Source organism: Phoca vitulina, unplaced genomic scaffold (genome assembly GCF_004348235.1).
Source record: "Phoca vitulina isolate PV1807 unplaced genomic scaffold, GSC_HSeal_1.0 scaffold23, whole genome shotgun sequence".
NCBI lineage: Eukaryota > Metazoa > Chordata > Mammalia > Carnivora > Phocidae > Phoca > Phoca vitulina.
Window position 1 is genome coordinate 14,890,134 of NW_022589726.1, and position 25,813 is coordinate 14,915,946.

Sequence of the window (25,813 nt, forward strand, 5' to 3'; positions counted from 1 at the left end):
TAACTATACTAGGTAAATAAGAGATGGAGGTGATTATAAATCATTGAATTAATAAAAAAGCATTATTGCTAGGTATGCAACATCATAGGGTTTTAGTAAGGACAAAAAATAAGTGTGAAGAAGTTCTTCTCAAACTTGAACATGCGTAGGAATCATCTGGGAAGCTTGTTAAAATGTAGACTTCTAGGGCCACCTGGGTGGCTCAGATGGTTAAGCGTCTGCCTTCGGCTCAGGTCACAATCTCCAGGTCCTGGGATCCAGCCCCATATCGGGCTCCCTGCTCAGCAGGGAGTCTGCTCCCTCTCCCTCTGCCTTTCTTCCTGCTTGTGCTCTCTCTGTCTCTCTCTCAAATAAATAAAATCTTTAAAAAAAAAAAAATTCAGACTTCTGATACAATAAGTCTGGGTTGAGGCCCAAGATTCTGCATTTTTTTTTTAAGATTTATTTATTTGCAGAGAGAGACACAGCGAGAGAGGGAACACAAGCAGGGGAAGGGGGAGAGGGAGAAGCAGGCTTCCCGTGGAGCAGGGAGCCCGATGTGGGGCTTGATCCCAGGACCCTGGGATCACGACCTGAGCTGAAGGCAGATGCTTAACGACTGAGCCACCCAGGTGCCCCAAGATTCTGCATTTCTAATAAACTCCCAGGTGATTCAGATATTGGGTGTGGACCTCACTTTGAATAGCAAGGATGTAAAACACTTAGCTTGTTGCCTGGCACACAGTAAGTATTTGATCAATGTTACTAGTTGACACCAAATAATTTGTGAGAATCAGGAAGACCCTCTACCACCAAACATCTTCACCATATCTGAAAACTTCTGTGTTTTTATTGTGTAGCATCTTTTAAAAATGAATATACTTGGGGCACCTGGGTGGCTCAGTCATTAAGTGTTAAGCGTCTGCCTTAGGCTCAGGTCATGATCCCAGGGTCCTGGGATCGAGCCCCACATCAGGCTCCCTGCTCGGCAGGAAGCCTGCTTCTCCCTCTTCCACTCCCCCTGCTTGTGTTCCCTCTCTCGCTGTGTCTCTCTCTGTCAAATAAATAAATAAAATCTTTTTTAAAAAAATGAATATCCTTGGGAGGACTTCTGCATATGAATTAGTTTCATAAAATTACTGCCTTCCCAACCCTGTCAGTAATCAGCACTAAAGGGTCTAGAATTGTTTCTTCTTTCTTCTTTTTTACTTTTCTTTTTGCCAGCTCTATTGAAGTGTCATTTATGTACAATAAAATTTGTTTTAAGTTTTGCTGAGTTTTGACAAAAAGAGTTAATTGACAGTTGTGTAACCACTCCTGCAGTCATGATCTAGAGCTTTTCCATCACCCCCAAAGTTCCCTCATGCCCCTTATACAGACTAGAAATGTTAATGGGGAGAAGAGGAAGGGGATTTCAGAATCATGATGGAGGAAGACCAGTCAGCTCCAGTTACTTGAGTTTTGCCTGGGATCAGATCCCAGTCCTGCATCCCCCAGGCCTCCTCTCATCCCTGGAATGCTTTGAAAGATCTTGAAATCACCACGGACTTGGATGTGTATTTGTACCTCATTAATTTAGAGTGACCCATTCATCCCAGTGTGGCCAGAACCTTCCTAGTTTTAGTAGTCAAGTTCCCACGTTCAGAGGACTCGTCCTAGGTCCCAGGCAAACTAGGATGGTGGGTCACCCCAGCTGTGATGTTGATTCCATTGTGTCTCGCCTGAGGATGCCATCTCATTTTAGAATCCCTTCTCTCGTGTGAGCACATAGGAGACACTCAGAAAACGAGTGAGTGGGTCGACACACAGATAAATCCCACACTGTGGGTGGCTGCAGATTCCTGGCCTGGAGAACAGGAGACCTGGGTTCCAGACCTGGGTTCCCAGGATCACACCATGGGAAGGTGGCTTCTCACCCTAGGTCTGTTTCCTCCACACAAAAGACAGGATCTGTGGTCCTTTCTGCCTCTGATCCGGACGCTGCTTCTGTGTATACCTGGGATTGCGTGCTGATGGCACTTCCGCTTGGCTTGCTTGCTCTCTCTTTCCCTTGCCTTTTTCTCTCCCTTCGGATATATATATAGTAGATCAATAAATCATGTAAGGGCAGGTTGATAATGGAATTGCTGATGGGCCAGGCGTATGCAGAGTGCTTCTGTGAGAGCAGTAGAGTTTGGACCTTGAACCGAGCAGCTGTGGCTGGGAGTTAGAGGATGGAGTCTGTCTTCAGCTAAGTGTGCTCTTTGTGCGTGCCTGGGAGAGAGGATGGTGGGCAGAGGGAGCCTGTTGTTCAGGAATTTTCCTGGGTGGATGAGGGGGTATCCTGGAAAACAGGATTGTGTAAGCCTCTTATCTATTGGGGGTGGTTATTTTCAGCTGGGCTAGTGCCCAGGAAGCAGCATCTCAGGGTCTCATTCAGGTTCCTCGCCCAGAAGGATGAAAACCAGAAATACCAAGACTTGGGCTGAAGCCTATGGGAGACTTAGGGTCAGGAAGCTACATTCTGTTCCTGGTTCTGCCATGTACTGTCTGTGGAACCTCAGTATTTGCCTTTTCAATGCAGTGAGTAGCTGCACTGCTTAGCTCACAGGATGGTGTGATTCAGTGAGATGAGACAGGTGGGAGTCCATGAAACTGGCATCCATACAAATGCCAGGTGGTATTACTAACTAGAGCCTTCGGGTCTGTTTGTGGGGGCTGACCCATGGGGGGGGGAGGGAATTTGGGGATTTTGTCTGCCTAGCTCCCCAAGTAATGTCATTAATACCCTCTGACCCGCAATGAGATAGGTAGGTTTGAGGGAAGTACTGTTTCTTTGCTAGGGAAGACACCCCAGCCTGCCTTCCTCTTTGGCAAAAATTCCTGACTTTTTAGAAAAGCTTTTCCTTGGCTATTAATTCCACTCCTGCTCTTATTTCCAAATTTGGGGGGCAGTGGAGCAAGAACTCTACCTGAGCCCCTCAGCTAGCCCAGCCAGATACCCTTTCCTATCTAGAGGGGGCTTTCTCATATGACTGAGCATCTCCCTCTGGGGCATCCAGCCTGGGAAGGGTTAATCGAGCCACACCCTCAGCAGGAACAGCCTCGGACTTTGTGCTGAGCTGCCGTCTCTGGCCTCTCCTGGCTTGACTGGCACAGGGAGCCTTGGCTAGAGGAGGCAGCACAGTGGAAGGTCAGGAGAGTGGACACTGGCAGGAGGAGGGCAACCTCTTTCCTGGCCCCTCAGACACCATGGACAGCTCCTGTTAACGAAGACACCTCTCCACCCTTCGGGCCTTGGGACTCCTATGCCCCCTTCCTGTCAAATTGGGATTTCATTCACTATTCTCCAAGGGACACTGAAGTTACACCCTAGTTCCAGTGTTGGGTGAGTCTTGCCTTGACCTATCACTGCTCTGCACATCCAGGGGTGCCCTATCTGGGGAGTGCTTCCTTTTTCCCTCTCCCACCCCCCGACCTGTCACATTCCCACTTCCCTCAAATCCAAATCCAAAGAATATGCCTTTCTCCAGCCCTGCTTCTGCTGCTCACCCCTGCCTGCCAAGTCACTTAAAAACTTTAATTTTTTTAATCTGGAAAATGGAGATAATAATAGTACGTACTTCATGAGGATATTGTTTGTAAGCATCAAATGATTTCGTGTATATAGTGTTTGGAGCCCTGCCTGGCCCATGGTACCTGACTGTTAGAGATTGCTAGTGTCACTATTCTTACTGCTCTCTCAGTTGTGTCCTTCCAGGAAGTGACGAGCGCTCTCATTTTCTGAAACTTGGGGAAAGCAGAGTGAAGGCTGAAGTCAGCCTATGTTCCCCTCTGGCCCAAACTTCCATCTCTGCTTCCCTCCCCTCCCCCGCCCAGGTTGAGCATTGCTGGAGACTAGGACATGTGGCTTTTTTATTCCTTTTAGGGAGTAGCCCTGACCATTGTACTAATGATTCTGTTCCGCACCAGGCCACCCCACCTACTCGGTCCCACAGGAAAGACTGAGGAGGGCTGGGCTTCCTCCTGAGGTTGCACCTGCCATGTGCCCATTGCATGGGGCTGAGCCTCACAATAATTCTGCTCCTCCTTGCCCACTCCCACCAGCTACTAAAAAGCTGGGTGTGTCCCTCTGAGGCAAAGTCCATGCCGGAAGGTTACAGCAATGGGTGTAAAAGCTGGAGATGGAAAAATAGGGACAGATGTGTAGGCACCTCCAGAGATCGTGACAGCTACTTGATGTGGCAGAAACCAACCTCACTTTTATTTGGGGTATTCTAATCTTTTACGGAGGAGCTCCTGCCTCTGTCCTCTAACTCATCAATCACCTCATCCAGCCCCCCTTTAGATGATGAATCTCACTGTGGCAATGAGAGGGACCTTCGGAAGAACGTTCATGTTGGGTGTGGGTGGGCCCGGTGACTTAACTAGAGGTTGCGAGAGGTAGGAGCTGAGAAGGAGAACTGGGGGCAGAAGGTCAAGGAGTCTGGACCCTGGCCAGGACCTCAGTGCGGGAGGGAGTGAGCCTCCAGAGCTTACCCTTTCCTCCCCAGGCTGCTCTCCTGCAAACACAACTGTGCTCCCCAACCCCCCCACTCCCCACCCCCTGGTCGCTGCCTGCTGGGTGCCTTCCTTACCCTGGTCAAAGGCAGGTGGTCCTGTCCCACCCCTGCCCCACCCCCACCAGCCCTAACCCCAGAAGCAGGGGATCCTCCTCACTCAGGGAGAGTTCCCACAGCTTCCCGCAGTTAGCTTTGGCTAGTCCAGAGGACTCCCTGGGTTGAGGACCATCTCTAAGGCCAGGAGTTGGAGGGGAAGGCTCTCTTAGATCCTTCTGCCCTCTTCCCCTCACACAGTTACTGACCCCTAAAGCTGAGCAGACTTCAGCCAGCCGACTGACCCCTTATTCCCAGGACCAGTAGCTCCTCTGGACATGACTCTCCTGGAAGGCGCCGTGGGGTTGGAGGACCTGGTGCTCCTGGAACCCTTGGAGCAGGAGGCTCTTCTCAAGACCCTCCAGCTGCGCTATGAGAAGAAGGAGATTTATGTGAGTGCATACGGGTGCCCCTGGCTGTGGGTGTGTGGCCAGAGAGGTCCTGTGCTCCCACTCCTTCCTCCCCCTCCCAGCATCCCCTACCCCCACCCCTGCTCATTCTCTTTACCTTTTTTGCCTCCAGACCTACATTGGGAATGTGTTGATCTCCGTGAATCCCTACCAACAGCTGCCCATCTATGGCCCGGAGTTCATTGCCAAATACCGGGACTGTACCTTCTATGAGCTGAAGCCCCATATGTAAGTAAAGGTTCCGAGGGAAGGCTGACAGGGCCCCCACTTCCTGACAGCCAGACACCCTAATTTCCTCTATCCTTTCTCCTAAAGGAGGCTCTCCAGGTTCCACCCCCCCCACCCCCGGCCCCAGGAAGCCCCTTCCTAGACCTACCACTTGCCTCAGTCTAGTCCAAGGAGGGCGGATGACTCTGGGGGCTGGAGATGGAGTGAAAGATGATGTCTTGGATTAGCCCCACCTTAGTCATCACCTGCTTCCTCCCCTCCAAGCTATGCTTTGGCAAACATGGCGTACCAGTCACTAAGGGACCGAGACCGAGACCAGTGCATCCTCATAACGGGCGAGAGCGGAGCCGGCAAGACTGGTGAGGCACCTGGCTGGGGGGGGCCGTGGGGTCACTGCCGGAGAGACCCCCTCCTCTCTTTCCAAGCCAGGCTGGTCCTGCCCCCACCCCAGAAATTCCTCCCCAGTTTTTCTGCTTCTGAGGGATGGGAGGTGCTGGACTTAAGGGGAGTTAAGGGCGGAGGGATCCACGGGAAGGTTTCTCTTACACAGAGGCTAGTAAGCTGGTGATGTCTTATGTGGCCGCTGTCTGTGGGAAAGGAGAGCAGGTGAACTCTGTGAAGGAGCAGCTGCTTCAGTCAAACCCAGTGCTGGAGGGTGAGGATTCCAGTCTCTACCTCCTCTGCACCCCCACCCCACCCGACTGGCCCCAGAGACACTCAGCCCTACACCCTCTTACCCTGTTTTCGTTCAGCCTGAAAAATCTGAGATTGGCATGATGGCTGGAAGACCTTCTTCCTTCCCCTTCTCCAGAGTCCCTCTTCTCCCCTCAGTCTCCTCACCTCCCCTCTCCCCATCTCTGCAGCTTTTGGCAATGCCAAGACCATCCGCAACAACAACTCCTCTCGATTTGTGAGTGACCATCTCCCTGGCCTGGGAGGAGAGGGTGTGGGGGCTTGAGAAGGAGGAATGGGGCACAGACCCCTGCTGGGCAGGGTGGTGAGAAGAGGAGGAAGCAAAGTCTCTCTCTCTCTCTCTCCCTCTGGTCTCTGAAGGGAAAATACATGGACATTGAGTTCGACTTCAAGGGGTCCCCCCTTGGTGGCGTCATCACAAACTGTATGTGTCTCCCCATTCTTTGTTTTTTTTTTTTTTAAGATTTTATTTATTTATTTGAGAGAGAGAGAGCGCATGTGCACAAGCAGGGGGGAGGGGCAGAGGGAGAGGGAGAAGTAGATTCTCTGCTGAGCAGGGAGCCCAACGCAGGGTCTTGATCCCAGGACCCTGGGATCATGACCTGAGTCAAAGGCAGCCGCTTAACCTGACTGAGACACCCAGGCACCCCGAAAGTGTCTCCCCATTCTGCTCACCACCTCTCCCTCCTTCCTCCCCACGGTGTCCCTTTCTGCTGATTTACTACCATAGGAAGGAATAGTAGGCTACCAGGAGACTGCCCAAGCCCTAGGAACACCAGTGATGAGAGCAGACTTAGAGGGAAGCTTTGGTGTCTCCCTGCCCCTCAGGATGTTATTTTCTAACCCTGCCAGATCTGCTGGAGAAATCCCGAGTGGTGAAGCAGCTCGAAGGAGAAAGGAACTTCCACATCTTCTATCAGTTGCTGGCCGGTGCAGATGCCCACCTGCTGAGTATGTGCCTGTCCCAGACACGTGGCAGAAGATCCCCAACCTCCATTCAGTCTCCTCTGGGCCCCTGTAGCCTTCAGGCTTCTTCTTTCTGCATTTCTCACTCTGAATCTCATCCACTCATTGTTGGGAACAATTCCCCAACCTCTGTGTTCTCTTCTTTTTCTGGGATTGTATTGCTAGGAATAAATCTTCTGGCCTCTTGACCTGCTCTTATTCCTCTGTCCTGCTTGGGTTCCTCCTTCCCCCGGCTAGCTTCAAAAATGGAACACTTATTTCCATCTATCATTCTTTCCTATCTTCAATTTAAGGGACTTTATTGATAGCTCAGCAGAAAATCCAACAGGATATTCTAAGTGTTCAAGAATGTTTGATGAGCAGTAGTTGAAGTTGTTCTGGGTCTACATCTGCCTCACCCAGGCCCTGTCCTTGATTCACTTTTCTTAGATGGTTTTATGGAGGTTCCATTTATTCATTCATCAAACATCTCTTGAACACCTACTATGATTGAACGTTGTGCTGGCCTCTAGCGATGCAGAGTTGAGTAAGATGACATGGACCCTGTCCTGGAGAACTTATGGTCTTCTAGGGATGGCAGATACGTGAACGGAAACACTGCAAAGTACAGTGTGATTAGTGCCAACAGGCCTGTGCTGGTGGCTGTAGGAGCAAGGTCATGGAGCACTCTGCCTTGTCCTGGAGAGCCCTGGAGTGGGCCCGAGGTGGCTCTGGGTGGGCATCCCTGTGGAGTCTGGTGTGACTGCAGGCCTTGCCAGAGTTTGCCTCCCAATCCTGCCTCTAGCTGTGAGCACTGTGGGTATCTGGCCCCCAAGGACCTGTCCTTTTGGTTTCTGGTCGTTTTCCACTGGACTTGTGCCCCTCTCCTTTCCCCTCCTGGGATCTCCATGGTTCAAGAGCCCCTGCAACTCTCATTATTCCTTCCTGGCTCAATAGTCTTGGTTGTTCTCAGTTTGTCTGAATCATAGGCACTAGTATGTTGTTCTGGTTGATTCTGTCACCCATTGATTTAAGCTAAGTCTGAGCAAGGCCTCCCTGGTGTCATCATCCCAGGGCCTTTCTGACTCATTCTTTGTCCAGACACCCCTCTTTAGCAGGTTCCTGTTTCAAAATTTGTGTCTCAGGGGAAGCTGCCATTACACTCTAGTTTGAGGGCCATTCCCTGATTCTCAGATCATGTGAATAACAGATCATTGATATCCCTCAAGCTCCATGCTTAACCTACTCCTTCCCATCTCAGGTGAACAGCTTCAACCATTCTCTTGATTCATTTATTAAAAAGAAAAAAAGTTTTTATATGCCAGCCAGGCACACAGGATATGAAGATGAAAAACATAGTCCCAACACACGAGTTGTTCATTTGTGGGAGAGACAGAAAAAAACAAAACCTAGCCCATGTGTTATGGGCTGGGATAGAGATTCACCATGGGGGGAACACAAGAGAGCCTTTTGGCTCAGCCCCACAACGTCAGAGAAAAGCTTCCAGAAGAGGGGTCAGGGTTGGGGAACATAGCACCTGCCACTTTGTTGGTACTTAGTGAACAAACAGTGAATGGGCCAACCCCGGCCAAGGGTGAGGTGTTGAGGCTCAGGGTGGGTGGGAGATATGTGCTTGCCCTTCTTTCCTCACCTTTGTCCTCTCAGAGCCACTGAGAACTGAGCAGGACAGATAGTTTGCTTGTTTGTTTTCATTGTTTAGAACCCTGAGGGTGGGACGAGGAGTGGAATGAGATTTTTCTTTCATAAGAGTTGGAAAGAAACCCAACAATTAAGAACACCCAAACCCGGGGTGCCTGGGTGGCTCAGTTGGTTAAGCGACTGCCTTCGGCTCAGGTCATGATCCCAGGGTCCTGGGATCGAGCCCCACATCGGGCTCCCTGCTCAGTGGGAAGCCTGCTTCTCCCTCTCCCACTCCCCCTGCTTGTGTTCCCTCTCTCACTGTCTCTCTCTCTTTCTGTGTCAATTAAATAAATAAATAAAATCTTTAAAAAAAAAAAGAGCACCCAAACCCTAAATACTGCTTAAAAATTTAGTCTATCATCATGGGAATTCATGATCCCCAAACAAAGGAGGCAGGGGAAGAGCCTAAAACAAAAATGGCTCCTTTGAATTAATGAGTAAACCAAGCTGGGGCAGGGGCTGTGAGAGTCAAGGCCAGAGGACTCATGAGAGCCTGCGTACTAAACCTCTTCCCTCACACTGGCCCTCCCAGAGGCCCTGAAGCTTGAGCGGGACGCAAGTGGTTATGCCTTCCTAAACCAGAAAGTGTCCAGAGTTGACGGCATGGACGACGCCTCCAACTTCAAGGCTGTGCAGGTGGGTGCCCAGGGTGGGCCCTTAGGTCATCCTTTGAGCCCAGGCTTTGGCTTTGAGAAGGGAGGCTTTGAACTAGCACCACTGTTCAGCTTCTGATTTCTGCTCTCTCCTCAAGAGTGCAATGACTGTGATTGGTTTCTCGGAGGAGGAGATTCAACAGGTGCTCGAGGTGACGGCCCTCGTGCTGAAGCTGGGGAATGTGGAGCTGGCAGACGAGTTCCAGGCCAATGGGATATCAGCAAGTGGCATCCGGAATGGGAGAGGTCTGCACTGCCCTGTTGGTACCCCCAAGCTGCTCCCCAGTCTCCTACTACAATTCCTGTTCTTCCACCATCTCCTGCGTAACTGACTCCACTCTGATTCAGTCCCACTCAGCCCATTCCCGAGTTCTTCCCCAAACACACCCATGGAGAATTCCCAGTGAGACGTTTTGGAATGAGGTTATGAAGTTTGATAGACCTAGATTCTGGGACCTCTCTGAATCTCAGTGGAGTCTTTACAAAGAATTTCAGGAGATTCTCCTATTAAAGTAGATAATGCATTCAAAGTGTCCATAGCTCCCTCTCTCCTCCTCCTCCCCCCAGAGATTCCTCCTGGGCCATGTCCTGGATGGGCTGTAAGGACATCCCCAGCAAGACCCAGGGACACCCATCTCCTAGCAGTGTCACTTCTCAGCCCTCCCTCCCCAGGAGGAAAGCCCTCTTTCAGGCCATGTTGTGTTTCCTCCTCACTCCAGGTATTCAGGAGATTGGGGAAATGATAGGTTTGAATTCAGAGGAACTAGAGAAGGCTTTGTGCTCAAGGACCATGAAAACAGCCAAAGAAAATGTGGTCACTGCACTGAATGTCATTCAGGTAAAGGCCCTATGGGAGGAGGCTGATTTGGGGACTCTTCTGTGGCTCCCATCCTAACCAGCTGGCCCTGCCCTACAGGCTCAGTATGCTCGCGATGCTCTGGCCAAGAACATCTACAGCCGCCTTTTCAACTGGATAGTGAATCGAATCAATGAGAGTATCAAGGTGAGAGATGGCTCTCCTCCCCCAACTCTCTCCTGTCTGCATCACCTTTCTTGCCCTGGTCACCATCCCCGTACTTTGGGTTCTGAGATGAGCAGAGGAAGAAGGATGAAGGGTAGGGTTCAGTTCCTTCCAATAGTGTGTTGTTGTGGAAACATCTCTGGTTTTTGAGTTTGACTCTCTGGATCCCCTACTTACCAGCTGTGTGGCCTTTTCATTTCACAGAGATTCTGAGCCTCAGTTTCCTGATTTGGAAAATTGGACATTCATGCCTACCTGCTTCACAGGGCTTAGTGAGGATTGGATAAAATTACGTACATGGTTACCATATAACCAGAAATTCCACTCCCAGATATATATCCAAGAGATTTGAAAACAGATGTCCACATAAAAACCTGTACCCAAAAGTTCAGAGAGACATTATTCATACTAGCCAAAAAGTGGAAACGACTCAAATGTCCATCAGTTGGTGAAAGGATAAACAAAATGTGGTATATTCATACAATGGGGTACTATTTGGCCATAAGAAGGAACGAAGTACTGATTCATGCTCAGCTTGGACAAATCTTGAAAACATTCAAGTGGAAGAAGGCAGACACAAAAGGCCACATTTTGTATGATTCCATTTATATGAAATGTCCGGAATAGGCAAATCCATGGAGACGGGAAGTAGATTAATGGTTAACAGGGGCTTGGGGTCGGGGGAGGGGGAGGGGGAGTGTCTGCTAATGGGTATGGGTACAAGATTTCTTTTGGGGATGATGAAAATGCTCTGGAATTAGGTAGTGGTGATAGTCATACACCTTTTGAATATACCGGAAAAAACCCACTGAATCGTACACCTTTAAAGGGTAAATTTTATGGAATGTGAATTAGATCAAAATGGAGCTATTGTTCAAAATTTTTGTACATGAAAGTGCCATCAATTCAGAAGCTATTACTGAAAGGCAGCAGGGGAAAATAGGATTTGAATCTAGGTTTGGATAAGTGCTTAGCCCTTTTGAAATTTGATTTGTTCATCTGTAAAATGGGAATAATCACACCTTCTAGGGTTATTGTGAGGCTTAATGAAGTAAGAGCGTAGAATTTTTTGTAAAATGCTCTACAAATCTAAGAGATGATTATTTTCCTGAGAGGATCTTAATGTCTTCCTGCCTCGTTCCATCGGAGCACCAGCCTGGAATCTGTTCGCATCTCCCTTCTCCCTCCCTCCCTCTGCTTGTCCTCTAGTGTGTAGAGGAGGAAGGAGTTCACGACAGTTCTTTCCCAGCATGGTCAAGCTCACCCGAGTTCTGTTTGCCCTCTGCTCCGGTCACCTCCACCCGAGAAGGGCCTGGCCTGGTATGCAGAGGAGGCCCGTCCTCAGATTTCTCTTTTCCTCCTCTTCAGGTGGGCACTGGGGAGAAGAAGAAGGTAATGGGGGTCCTGGATATCTACGGCTTTGAAATTCTAGAGGTGAGAGAGCTTCATCCACCTGCAGCACCCTGCTTCCCTAGGGTTGGGGCACGGAGGCTCAAAGGCGGTGGGGGGGCGGGTTGGGAGAGGCAGGAAGAGATTTGGGCTGAGCTGCCCCTTCTCTGCCGCGGGTCCCCTCCCTCAGGATAATAGCTTTGAGCAGTTTGTGATCAACTATTGCAACGAGAAGCTGCAGCAGGTGTTCATCGAGGTGACGCTGAAAGAGGAGCAAGAAGAATATGAGAGAGAGGTGCGCTCAGCCTTCCCCCACCTACCCTCTTGGAAATTGCTTCTGGGCACATGCCCGGTCTGTCCTTTCTCTCCATCACAATTTCCTCTTACTTGTCCCCAGATGGGAACACAAAGCACAAAAAGTTTCCCTTGCCCAAGTGAACAGTCCAGCCTTCCCAAGAAGCCCTGGTCTTTGCTCTCCAGCCCCCAGGCCCCCTGCTCCCACCCCAGGCCACGCAAGGAAGGGGCAGACCGATGAAAGGGTGTGTGTGTGGCGGGGAGACCTCACAAGGATAGGGGGACAGCTGTGTGCGGCCTGCAGTGCACTGTGAACCAGATTTAGAAGGGACATTTCTCCTGGCCTCGTCACCCTACCACATCCCTTTTGGTGCTCTTCTCTAACGTCTCAGAATTCTTTGTCTCCTCAGGCCCTGGCCGATGTCACGGTCCCCTTTTGTGGCACCCTCATCCCAGACTTCCTCCCCAGAAGTGCCCCATGGCTCAACATTTCCACACTCCTTCCCCTGTTTGGCGAGAACCCTTGTTTCTATGGCTAGGTGTTAGAAAAGCTATCTGATTGAGCTAATCCACCCCAAAGTGTGAATGGCTCACAGTCTCACTCATCAAAACCCTCCCAGGGATGCTGCCTGTGAGCCCTCAGGAATCTGCTGTGGCAGAATTTCAGGCAATGCGGTCATAATGTGTGGGAAAGGTTTTTGTTTTTTAGTTGTTTTGTATATTTTTATTTTAAAAATTTAATGATCAAATAGAGAACACATTCCCATGCTTCAAAATTGAAAAAGCTTAAAAAAGTGTATAAAGAAGGGTTCCCTCCCAGCCTGTCCCCAGCCTCCTAGTACTCCTCCCATCTAGAGGCAAATGAAGGGGCCCTTTTCAGAGGTCTTTTATGTGTAATCAAGCAAATCTATAATTACGTTTTCCCACAGAATTTATTCAAGTGGCAGTGCATACACTCTGCTCTACATTTTGCTTTCATCAGTTAATAAGAGATCTTTCCATATCGGTATATAAAGAAGCATCTTTATAGCTACATAGGATTGTAAGGATATCATACTTCATTTAACTAGTTGGGGAAGGTATATCGGGGATGAAGTAGGAGGACAATTCTACTTAATTCCACTCTGCGTTCCCTAAAGATCTGCAATTTCCTAAAGATCCCTAAAGAGAGAGAGAGGCTTGTGCTCCCCAGCCACATCCCCACACCCAGGAATGGCCTGAGCCTGGGAGGGCTGGCCCTTGGGTGGGACCAGGAGCTATCCGCCTGCAGCTATCCCTAAAGTGGGGAACAATTATCTTTGGGTCTTCTTCTGTATCATTCTTGCCTTTTTTAAAAAAGATTTATTTATTGGAGTGCCTGGGGGGGCTCAGTCAGTTGAATGTCTGCCTTTGGCTCAGGTCATGATCCCAGGGTCCTAGGATCGAGCCCCACATTGGGCTGCCTGCTTGGCAGGGAGTCTGCTTCTCCTTCTCCCTCTGCCCTACTCATGCTCTCACTTTCTCTCTCTCTCAAATAAATAAATAAAATCTTTAAAAAAAAAGATTTATTTATTTGAGAGAGAGAGAGAGTGCGCACACACATGTGTGCAGGGGAGGGAGGGCAGAGGGAGAGAGAATCTTGAGCAGACTCCATGCTGAGCACAGAACCAGTGACCCGGTGATCAGGACCTGAGCTGAAACCAAGAGTCAGAAGCTTAGCTGACTGAGCCACCCAGGTGCCCCCATTCTTGCTTTAAAAAAACAAAAACTATACAATCCCAAAGTATCAGGTAGATTAGTGGTTCTCAAACTAGTAGCATCAGCATCCCCCAGGAAGGTGTTAGAAAGGCAGATTCCTGGGGGCTCTGTCCAGTTCATGCTACATCAGAAAGCCTGCGGGTGGGGCCCAGCAGTCTGTTTTCCCAAGCCCTCCAGATGACTGTGATGCAAATTTGAGAAGCACTGATGTAGGTCTTTGAAGATGTATCAAGGTAGGTCTATTGTTTGATGAGGTGGGCTCATGTGCTTTGGTTTTATAGGTCGTTGTGAGAGCAGTGTGGCCATTTGCTCTTCCACATCCTCAGGGATGCTTCCCTACTCCCACAGTGGGGTAATCCCTATTGCAGCCTTTACTCAACATATCACACTTCTGTCTCCACCCCACAGCACCTACAGGGCTCTCTGCAGCATCTCCCCCTTCCTCACAGCTGCTTTGGGTCCTCCCGTGTGTCTAGCCACCCACGCCACAAATTCTCCATCAACCTTGGAGGGAATGAAACCTAAACAAAAACCACAGCAAGCACCCCTCTTAACTACAGGGCTTTCTGAGTCCTTTGTGGGGTGGGTGAAAGGGAAGCTGAGCCCCATGAGGTCTTGGACCTGCTCCTGTGACCTGTCACATCTCTTCTTGCCAGGGCATACCATGGACAAAGGTGGACTACTTTGATAATGGCATTATCTGCAACCTCATTGAGCATGTGAGTTATCCTTCTCTCATCTGAGACCTCCTTCCTCTTCCAGACTGCCTAGATATCCTTGCCCTGTCTCTCCCACCCTCCTCCCCCTGCCCCACTTGGTAAGGATGGTAAAGAGGACAAAGGGTGAGCGGCAGAGGGACAGCAGTGAGAATGTGGACATGTTGGAGGACCTGGCTAGGTTGGGCTGATCTTGTTTCCCTGACCAGAATCAGCGAGGCATCCTGGCCATGCTGGACGAGGAGTGCCTACGGCCTGGGGTGGTCAGTGACACCACCTTCCTAGCGAAGCTGAACCAGCTCTTCTCCAAGCACGATCACTATGAGAGCAAAGTCACCCAGAATGCCCAGCACCAGTATGACCACACCATGGGCCTCAGCAGCTTCCGTATCTGCCACTATGCGGGCAAGGTGACATGGCAGGGCTGAAGGGTAGAGACTAGGGCTGGGCGTGGGTGGAAGGCAATGGGGGAGAAACAGTGGGGAGATGAGATCTGGGAACACTTCACGCTGAGACTGGGAGCACCAAGTGCTGGGACAGGGTCACGGGCCCTCCAGACCAACAGCTGTTTCTCTACAGGTGACTTACAACGTGAACAGCTTCATTGATAAGAACAATGACCTACTCTTCCGGGACTTGTCCCAGGCCATGTGGAAGGCCCGGCACCCCCTCCTTCGGTCCTTGTTCCCTGAGGGAGATCCCAAGCAGGCATCTCTCAAACGCCCCCCGACTGCTGGGGCTCAGTTCAAGAGTTCTGTGGCCATACTCATGAAGAACCTGTATTCCAAAAACCCCAACTACATCAGGTGACACGCTGAGCACATAGGGAAATGCAGCATACGTGATGGCGCATGCAGTGTTCGTGCACTTGTCTTTTGTGGGGGGGGGGTGTCTCTGTAATAGGGGTATCCGAGGCCCTTTCCTCATAAAAAACAAAGCCAGATGAGTTGCTGAGAGTCCTGTAGCAGGGAGAGCATCAGACTTTGATAGGGACCATGCTACAGTGAGTGAAGCTGGGAAGGCCAGCGTGTTCACTTCCTCTGAAATGTTTCTACCCAGGGGACTGTGCGCGGAATAGGGTTATGGAGACCAGGATGGGTCATACTTGCAAAGGTGAAGCTCCTGAGGCCTGTGCCTTGCACCCCTCCACCCCAAGGTGTATAAAGCCCAATGAGCATCAGCAGCGAGGTCAGTTCTCGTCGGAGCTGGTGGCCATCCAGACTCGGTACCTGGGACTGCTAGAGAACGTGCGGGTGCGACGGGCGGGCTATGCCTACCGCCAGAGGTACGGGCCTTTCCTGAAAAGGTACCAATTGCTAAGCCGGAGCACGTGGCCTCGCTGGAATGGGGGAGACCGGTAAGACTCCTGGGGGAGACAGGGGAGCAGGGACCATCTGGGCCGGGGAGAGAGCAGTGTCATGTAAATCCCCAAAGCTCTGTGAATGGATACTTGGGGAAATGAAAGCTCACTTTTCAGAGGCTCTGAAGTCTGTGAAAGCCCTGAACCCTTCTCTCTGCGTAGAAGAAGTTGGGGAAAGTTGAAAGAAGACCCTTCCCTGGGATGCCCCTGGGCAACTTTCTCCATCTGTTCCTGTAGGGAGGGGGTCAAGAAGGTTGTGGAGGAGCTGAGCTTGTCCTCAGAGGAGCTGGTCTTCGGGAAGACGAAGATCTTCATCAGAAGCCCCAGGACTGTGAGTTGGAGGGAACACTTGTGTTTGGCGCGGGTGGGAGGTAGACGGGTTGGAGAGCCCACGAGTAAGAGGCTGGGGCAGAGAGGAGCATCTGTAACTGGGGGTGGATGGTGGGTGAGGCAGTCTGCTCTCGGCAGGGACTTTATCCCCGGGACCTGAATCCTTGGGCTCCCTGCACGGCCCATGCTGAGTGCCTCTAGCTGGAGCGGGACTCCTGAGGGTCCGGGGCATGTGCCACTCGTGTCTGAGTATCCAAACCTAGCACAGGCCCGTGACAGAGTTAGAGTTCAGTAGGTGCCCATGGAGTGAGTGCAGGTGCTGAGAAGACAAAGGAATGAGTATGACACTGGCTGGGAAGGCCCGTCGCCCGGGTTCCCCCAGGCCAGCCGTTCCGCCCCTCCTTCCACTCTCCACAGCTGTTCCACCTGGAAGAGCAGCGGCGCCTGAGACTGCAGCAGCTGGCCACGCTCATACAGAAGACCTACCGGGGCTGGCGCTGCCGCACCCACTACCAGCTGATGCGCAAGAGCCAGATCGTCATCTCCGCCTGGTTTCGGGGCAACGCGGTACCAGTTACCCCCCAAGTCCCACCTCCTCGCTCTAATAGGAGACTGGGAAGCGGGAGAGGTGGTTCAGGAGATGGGGTTTTTTCCTAACAGGCCTATTGTTTTCTGCAGCAAAAGAAACGTTATGGGAAGATAAAGGCGTCAGCATTGCTGATCCAGGCTTTTGTGCGAGGGTGGAAGGTAACGGGGGAGGGCAGCGGGGCTTCCCCCTGACTCCTGGGTCCTTCCGCCACGTGGTTTCTCCCGGAGTGTGTCGGCAGCGGGGAGGAAAGAGTAGCAGAAAGCGGGACCTCCCGTGGCGTGATGGCATGTCTGCGTGTGTTGCTGGGTCTGCTGGTGTGTGTCCGGGAGTGTGGACGCACGCCGGGGAGACGTGTGCATGTGCCTGGGTGTGTCTCTGACCTGGCAACAGAGCTCTGCTTGCTGCTTGGAGGGCCCTCCTCTCTGCCATCTCGTCTGCCTTTACTCGCTCCTAGCACAGTGTCAGCTCTTTATCTTACTGTGTTCTTTGTGTGGGTGAGAAATAGTAGAACCTCTTCTCGATCTGTCGTCTTTTAGGTCTAACTGTCTATCTTTACTTTGCCTGCTTTCTCGTCTGTCCCTGCAAGGCCCGCAAGGATTATCGAAAGTACTTCCGGTCGGCAGCTGCCCTCACCTTGGCAAATTTCATCTACAAGAGCATAGTAAGTGCTGGGGGTTGAGGGTGGAAGGTGGGGGGTTGAGGAGGGAGGGACAGGTTTGGAAAAGGAAGATGAAGCGTTTGAGAAGAGGTGACCCAAGGCTTTCCCCCCAAGGGCTTCTTCCATCTGCTTGTACTTGACGATGAAGTCCAGGGATAAAAGGGAGTGGGGCAGCAGCCTGCAGGGAGCAGGCTCCAGTGTCCCAGGGCCCAGGGGCAGAATGGGAGGGCATTCTGGCCTGAGCGGACACTGCAGGCAACGTGGTGGCCGGAAGGGCTCCCAGCACACCCACTGACTGGTCTGTGGCGAATAGGCTCAGGAAGACATGGGCCGGATGGTTAACAACAGTGCCAGAGCACTGTGAGGACACACATAGCGCTAACGAACTCAGCCTTCCAAGATCCATTTTAGGGTTCGGGTGAAGGTGGAGGAATCCTATCTCTCTTCTGAAACCATAGCAAGCGAGTCCAAAACTAAATCTCAGGAAAGATCTTAATTCTGGAGGACTTGGGTCCGGGTGGCAGGAAGAAGCCAGGACATTCAAACTATGGGCAGCTTCCAGCGAGAGGAAAACAGAGGAGGGTGATTTCCAGAGATGTCCATCCAACAGCGATGGTGCTTCTGAGGAGTGGCGAGGGAAAGCTGACCGGGAGAGAGTAGCACTTCCAGCGATGCTTTGTGAAAGGCCAGAGAGAGGGAGGGAGAGCAGGACATCTTGGACAGAGGCCTGGGGTAAAGGAGAACTGACCTCCGCTCATTCCATTTTTGATTCCATTTTTGACAGTTGTTGGGACTCTTACAAATTATGCTCTTGAGACACACTCATTGGAGCTCCCCTCTGTGGTTGGAGAGGTGGGATCCCTGGGCCTCCTTATTGCCTCCCTGAGCCTTCGCTGTGCCCTCCCCCTCCCGCCCCAGGGGAGCTCCATCTTCCCAGGCCTCTTCCACGGCCTGTGTCTCCTCACACCGGCTCCAGAACGGCGGCTCTCCTAGAGTACGGGCTCTCTCGCCGAATCCCTGAGGCCAGTAATCTGATTTGACTCTTACCTTCTGACTGGCCCCTCCTCTACCTTTTCTCTCACCTGCATAGTCTCAGGCATCTGCTGACTGTCACCCCAGGAGCTGCTGGGTTTAGACCAATATTTCAGTGAATCACAGCCCCTACAGAAGCAAGCGTACGGGGGCCACTCGGCATGGATTCCTCCAGTGTTTCTGACGAGTCCGTATTTTGCTATTGCCTTGTCTGTAACTAATGCTAATACCTATTTTTTGAACACTTACTATGCACTAAGCCCTTTACATGCATTAACTCCAATGCTGTCAAAAGTCCTGTCAGGTAGACCCTTTTCTTTCCCGCATTTTGTAGGCCCAGAGAGGCTGAATAACTTGCTAGGGGTCCCACAGGTGGTAAGTGCAAGAGAGCTGGAATACAAACTGTTTGACTCCAGAGTTTTAACGCCCGCCTACGACTGTCTCCCCACACTGTCCCCTCTCCCCCCGTGGAGGCCTACCTGGGGCAGGAGGGCTGGAAAGGGAAAGGCAAGACTTTCTAGATCTAGAAAAAGCAAACAATTAAAAAAAGAAAACCCTCAGAGGTTCCACATGAATTAGAACATGGGAGATTGTGGGAAATTTTTAGGAGTATTTATTGAATTAAATCAAACTAGACCAGACCAAGCCCTGGGGACTTAAACCAGGGTCTAAGGTGATTAGAACAAGCCTGATAGATCTTTGTAGTGGAAGAATCAAAGAGCTGGGATAGTTCCTGGAGAGTTACGGCAATATACTGAGTGCACTGCCTTTTTCTATTTTAATTTTTCTAACCTAATGTCTTAGTAAAAAGTTTTCATAAAAATTCCCAAAACTTAGAAGTGCTCAAAATCAAGCCATTTTTTAAAAAAAGATTCATTTATTTTAGAAAAAGAGATCATGAGCGAGCGAGGCGGAGGGGGTGGGGAAGAGACAGAGGGAGAGAGAGAATCCTGAAGCAGACTCCAGGCTGGGTGTGGAGCCCAAGGTGGGGCTCGATCTCAAGACCCTGAGCCGAAATCAAGAGTTGGCTGCTTAACCGACTGAGCCATCTGGGTACCCCCAAATCAAGCCATTTTCTATATCTTCAATAATTCTACCCCACAAACAAACAGGGTGCTGGGTGCTCCCTGGGATATAAAGACTTGAGAATCCTTGTTCTAGATTGGGAGAGACTAAACAGATGCCATGGGTAAAACTTGATTGGATCCTAGAACAGGAAAAATAAAAGCAAAGCTAAAAAGGACATTTTTAGAAGTTTATAAAGGACATTAGGAGAAATTTGAGCATGCATTGCTGGTGGATGAGTGTATCTAATTAATGTTAGTCTTCTTAGGTATGGAGGTGCATCTCAAAGGATGGGTAGAATCTGAGTGGGCGGAGCTGAGTTGAGAGCAGGGTGGGCTAAGGCACAGAGTGATGACGCATGGGCTGGCAGAGCGCGTGACGAGGAGTCCTGTCTGAGAGGTGTGCTGGGATAGTGCAGGGGATCCTGTGGCATGAGGCTGAGCTCTGTGTGGCAGACTTTGAATGCCAGGTGGAGGTCTTGGGCTTGACTGATCAGAGAGGAGGGGAGACGGCCCCTGCAGAGGCAGCCGGCAGTAAGCAATTGTGAACCCAGACAATAGGAAGCTACAGGAGCGAACTTTCGAGGCCAGTTTTCACCTTGGTTCCTCTCACCTCACTACCCTGGGCAGCAGGTCTCTGCTTGGAACTAACCCTTCCCTCCCTTCAGTCTCCCATTCATACTCTTACTGGCCAGCCTCCAGCCTACACTTGACACCAAAAGAGATCCGGGAGAGGACTCCCTTCCATCTCCTCGCTCCACTTGGTGCTTCTCACTCTGGGTGGCCTCCCTCCTTTTTAGTGGCAGGATCTGGAGGAGAGTTTGCCTCTTGGGAGGACTTTCTTCTCATTGGTCCACTCCCAATCCCGCCCCTTCCCCATCTAGACACAGAAGTTCCTGCTGGGGCTGAAGGACAGTTTGCCGTCTACCAACATCCTGGACAAAACGTGGCCGGCCGCACCTTACAGATGCTTCCACACAGCTAACCAGGAGCTGCGGCAGCTCTTCTACGGCTGGAAGGTGAGGCGGGCCCGGGCGCCGCGCCTCTCATTTCTCTTTTTCTCCTCCTCCCTCTGATGTTCCTCTCCTGCCTCCCTCTTCCACTTTTTTTTTTTTATTGTGGAAAAGCATACATAACAAAATTGGTTATTTTAACCATTTTAAAGTAGACAGTGCGGCAGCATTAAGCACACTCACATTGTTGCGAGAGCATCACCACCATCCATCTCCGTACTTCGTTTCATCACCCCAAACTGACACTCCGTACACATGAAGCAGTGACTCCCCGTTCTCCACTCCTCCAGGCCCTGGAACGCGTCCCCTACTTTCTCGGTGAATTTGTGCTAGGGGCCTCGTATAAGTAGAATCATACATTTGTCCTTTTATGTCTGGCTTATTTCACTCAGCAGTGTTCTTCCGTTCAGGAAATACTTATTGAACGCCTGTCTAGACTAGGCCTTGCGCTGTGTGCTGGGCATACAGCCCTCCCTCCTAGGGCTGGCATTTGATTGTTTCCATCCCTCTCCCCCGGAGTCCCTCAGGCCCCAGGGCTCCTGCAGCCCCTGGCCTCTCTGAAGTGCCTAGAGCCTGTTCTATCTGCTGTCTCTCCTCTTCTCCACTTCTCAGTGTTCTCCCCACCCCCCTCCCCAGTCCTGCCCCCTGCCTCCGGGAGCTTAGCCCCTGCCCCTCCCCCTCACAGTGCAAGAAATTCCGGGATCAGCTGTCCCCGAAGCAGGTAGAGATCCTGAGGGAGAAGCTCTGTGCCAGCGAACTCTTCAAGGGCAAGAAGGCTTCCTACCCCCAGAGGTGAGGGCCCCTCAGACCTCACGCAGTCAGTTTCATCAGGAGCAAAGAGAGGATTCCCCCAGGTGGGATAGGGCAGTGGTTCCCAAACTTGAGTGTGCATCAGCACCACCTGGCAGGCTTGGTAACACCCGGATTGCTGCACCCCTTTCTCAGAGTTTCTGATTCGGCAGGTCTGGGGCTGTGGGCCCAAGAATTTGCCTTTCTAACAAGTCCCCAGGGGACGCTGCTGTTGGTCGTGGACCACATTCTGAGAACCACTGAGATAGAGGATATGGTGGAGGGTGAGGAAAGGGGCATGGGAGGACTAAGAGGGGAACTCACTGTGGGGAGGCCCAGGGCCTTGGGGGTCAGCGGTAAGAACCTGGTCTCCACCATGTACCTCCTGTGTGTCCTCAGTGTCCCCATCCCATTCCGCGGTGACTACATTGGGCTGCAAGGGAACCCCAAGCTGCAGAAGCTGACGGGTGGTCCGGAAGGGCCTGTTCTGGTGGCAGAGACCGTGAAGAAGGTCAATCGTGGCAACGGCAAGGTGAAGGCCCGCATCCAGAACTCCTCCCCGGAGCCTGCGCCAGAGCCTTGGGGCTGGTAGCTGGAAGGGGGGGCGTTTATCCTCGCCTTTCCTCACACTTTCCTCTTCTGTCCCTAGACTTCCTCTCGAATTCTTCTCTTGACCAAAGGGCATGTGATTCTCGTAGACGCCAAGAAGTCCCAGGCCAAAACTGTCATTGGGCTGGACAGTGTGGCCGGGGTGTCAGTCACCGGCTTCAAGGATGGGCTCTTCAGCTTACATCTGAGTGAGGTATAAGAACTCCCTGGGTGCAGGCCCTCGGACTGGAGAAGGTGGTGGGCATCACGCGGTTGGGGTGGGCTGGAGGTGATGGGGCCCAGACCTCTCACTCTGGGCCTTCGATGCCTCTCAGGCTGCTCCTGTGGAGGGAAAATGAATTCTGTCCTCACTCTTTTTCCCCCTTCCTAAGATATCATCAGTGGGCTCCAAGGGGGACTTCCTGCTGGTCAGCGAACATGTGATTGAACTGCTAACCAAAATGTACCGGGCTGTGCTGGATGCCACACAGAAGCAGCTTCCAGTCACCGTGACTGAGAAGTAAGGCCATGAGCTGGGGGTGAGGGCCAGCTTGGGGGCAGATGACCAAGCTGTTGGTCATTGTGACCGGGAAAATTCGTGTAGTCAGAAAGTGAAGCACACTCTGTCAGGGCAAGGCTCGAGGTGCTTCTTAGTCTCCCCACCCAAGTTCTCTGGGGCCCTGAGTCTTCTGACGCAAGGGGAGGAGAGATGCGCTTCCTTCAAGAAGGGGAGGGGAAGCCATCATGAAAATATAGGAGTAGGGGTGAGGGGATGGGGGTACTAGCTTTGCCCCTCTGTCTGTTCCCCCTCCAGTTTCTCAGTGAGGTTCAAGGAGAGCAGTGTGGCTGTCAAGGTCATCCAGGGCCCTGAGGGTGGTAGAAATGGCAAGCTAAGCTGCAAGAAGAAAGGAAGCCGTGGCCTGGAAGTGACTGTATAGTGAGGAGGTGGGGGCCGAACGCAGGGACAACAGCTTCTTCTCCGGGACCAGTGCCCACCCTGCCCACCGGCGTTTGTGGAAGGATCTCCTGTCCAACCCCTCTGATCCTGGGGATGGGGCTCAGAGACTGAAGAACCCTTGAAGAGGACCTTTCTTCTCTCAAACTCTTCCAGTCCCCTCTCCCTTAGAACTTAGCTTCCTCCCAACCCTCAGCCTCTTTGCCCACTAATTAAACAAGTGACTTCCCAAACATTCGCTCAGTGTGGGTGAGTCCCTGTTCCCCCACCCTCACAGGACTTGTACTTTGACTGCCCTCGCCCCCTTTCCCCTCCTCAGGCTCCTTGGAGCTAGCAAATGCAGATAATAAGAATGGAAAAGAAGGGAAATTGTCTGCGGGCTCCTTGACCGGCTGAGCTCTGGCGGGGTTTGGAGAGACTGGGGTGGGGGTGGGGCAGCCAGCGATGGGACTCAGGTCCCAGGTGGCCAACGGGCTGATTCATTAAGTGTGTCCCTGGAGGGAAGAAGTGAGGATCCCTGTCTTGTAGGAAACTAGGATCCTTTGGAGATTTAGCCTGAAAAGAGGCCCAAGGCTGGCGGGCTCATGTGAGCTGAGGTGAGCTGGGGAATGCAGGGTCCCCTGCACCCAGGAGTTCCAGTGCCCCCTCCATCCCCAAGCTCATCACTGGGCTCTGCCACATCTGCCCCCCAGCATCCCCTTCCTTTCGGTACACCAGAGATGCAAGGCTTCTGCCAACAGTTATCTTGCTAATCACTGCCCCGCAGCTGGGGCCAGCAGCTGGTGGCACTTGCAGAGGGGGTGGGGGGTGGGGGAGGCTCCCGGACCCAGACTCTCCCACCCCTATGTCATCCCACCCTTGTGTCATTGCCATTATTTTTTTCTTGATTTTCAACTGTTTCACACCATCTCGTTGTCCCCTTTTCTGTGGGCTCTAATATCAATATATAATATTTTGTATAACGCTCTGAATAGCTCCCCTCTCCCTTAATATCTGTTTCCTTATAGACTGCTTGTCTCAGCCTCTCCCACCCCTGTCTGTACTTTAGGGAACAAGCAGCTCCCGTGTTTGCAGTGAAAGGTAGATTTGTGCTCTGTGAGAACGTACAAATGGCTGCCTTTGTTCCTGTCTCTGCAGGTCTCTCCCTCCTTTCGCCACCCCTACCTTCCTTGCCTCTTCCCTATCTCCACCACTGAGCTCTCTGGGCCTGGAGGCTGGGGTTTCCCTCCACCTCGAGCTTCCAGAGTTTCTGTCATCCTCAGGCAGCTCACGGCCCCAGGTAATCATGCCGGCGGGAGACCTGATTCGCTTCTCGTTGCCTGCAGCTTGATGTCGCTCTCTGAGCACCAGCCCGCGTTCCTGCACACCCTGCTCAGGGCGGGGAGAGGGCCCAGGGAGTCCGTTCTTACCAGGCGGGGGGTGGAGGGGGTAGGGGGGCTGTGTCCTGAGTGAGGGGAGCTCAGGCTCCCAGCCAGCCTTCTGCCACCCCCCGCAGCTCCCCCCATCCTTGACTTCTCAGAATCAGGCCGAGGAGACCCTGTCTGGCCGGGGGGGTGGTTACCAGAGCCTGACCGCCCCCGCTCTCCGCCTCATCTCCTGCTCCCAGGGCCCAAATTGTCGTCACTTTCCCAGTGAAGTGTCTGGTCATTTTCAGAAGCAATTTCAGGAGAATATGCAGCTGCTGTTCCCCATCCTGCTTTCCTTCCCCAGGGCTGAAGGCACTGTCAGCTCTCTGGACTGGGGAGGGGAGCGGGGGGAGGGCTGGAGTCCCTGTCCCCCTCCTGTCCTCCCTCCAGCAGTCATGTGGACTGATGCTGGTCTGAGGAAGGGTGAGGGTTCCTCTCCTTTACTCTCCCATCCCTCCCTCCCGTGTTTCCAACTCTGCCTCTCTTCTCTTCTGGGGCCCAGGAGTGTGCGTTTTCACCCCCCCCCGAAGCCTCTGGGGGCTCCGTTGCCCCACCTGTGCTATAGGGCTTGAATTGGCTCCATCGGGACGGGAGAAGCTGCGGTTCCGCTGCCTCCCTGCGCGGCCAGCCCAGCACTCTTGAAGTCTGGGTGGTTTCTCTGAGGGGCACAAGCCGGCCCGGAGGCCCCTAGTCCCCATGAGCAGCCATTCTATGCCTCAGCTCACAGCAGCTCAAGCCGGCCTTCCTGGCCCAGCCCATTTGCTCTGCAGTTTACTGGGGGCTCCTCCAGCTCCTTGCTGGGGACCGGCTGCCAGCTGTCGCCTGGCTGCAGGACTGTGCAGGATGCAGAAGCGGCCACCCTCCCATCCTTTCCTGGTGTCTCCGCCCCGGGTCCTTTACAGCCCGGCCTCTCCCCCCCAACCCCGCAGCACCTCTCCAGGAGGTTGGCAAAGTCTCCGTGTTGCACCCTAGCCGTGCATGTGGTAGACATATGTGGGTCATCTCGCACGCACAACACGTGCTCGTCGGCCCCAGGAACGGCCGACAAACGCCATCTCCTCTCAACTCAACACACATTTTCCTGGCCTCATCCCCAGCCCACCCCAGCAACAAAGAGAGGGAGCTCCAGAGGGAGGACCTGCTAGGGACCCCGCTCCTCTAGGCCAGTGATGGCTGTCCAGGATGTGGCTCAAACGGAAAGTGTCAAAGGGAAAACCACCTAGGCGCTCCGGAACTGTAACACGCACTTCACATGCCATTTGCACACGGCGTGTGGGCAAGATGAAGCCCGGCCTGCCCCAACCCTTCAAAGCCTCCCTCCTTCCTCACTTCTCTGGCTTAGTTTAGCATTAGCTCTTTCAAGTCTCTGCTAGTCCCAGAGATCAAGGGGTGATCAGTTCTCCCTGTCATGCCCTTGCTCCCCCCATCCTTGGCTCCTGCCATCCTCTGTGAGATGCTGCATCATCAAAGGACATTATTCATGGTGGACCTTTGCTGAAGCCCTGCTTCCCTGGTGCCAGGGCACGGAGGCAGGGATGGAGGGGTGGGGGCTGTGGAGAGAGGCTGCCTCGGAGATGGGACCCAGGAGGCTTTAGTCCTGAGCCCTCCGTCTAACACTCCTTTTCCCGC

The 25,813-nt window shown here is 52.3% G+C and overlaps 1 protein-coding gene across 1 annotated transcript; it reads left to right on the forward strand.

The window, feature by feature from the left end:
• Window positions 1-2,744: 2,744 nt before the first annotated feature.
• MYO1A (myosin IA) lies at window positions 2,745-23,141 on the forward strand. The gene is made up of 28 exons (XM_032420741.1): window positions 2,745-3,346; window positions 4,872-5,005; window positions 5,136-5,251; window positions 5,516-5,610; window positions 5,802-5,906; window positions 6,115-6,161; window positions 6,305-6,368; window positions 6,797-6,895; window positions 9,123-9,226; window positions 9,342-9,489; window positions 9,963-10,081; window positions 10,160-10,246; window positions 11,633-11,698; window positions 11,844-11,948; window positions 14,341-14,403; window positions 14,610-14,810; window positions 14,980-15,206; window positions 15,557-15,757; window positions 15,998-16,091; window positions 16,508-16,657; window positions 16,769-16,837; window positions 17,266-17,340; window positions 20,318-20,452; window positions 21,132-21,238; window positions 21,635-21,767; window positions 21,885-22,037; window positions 22,216-22,343; window positions 22,638-23,141. The coding sequence occupies exons 2-28, from the start codon at window positions 4,892-4,894 to the stop codon at window positions 22,759-22,761; spliced, it is 3,129 nt and encodes a 1,042-aa protein (XP_032276632.1). The 5' UTR covers window positions 2,745-3,346; window positions 4,872-4,891; the 3' UTR covers window positions 22,762-23,141.
• Window positions 23,142-25,813: the final 2,672 nt, after the last annotated feature.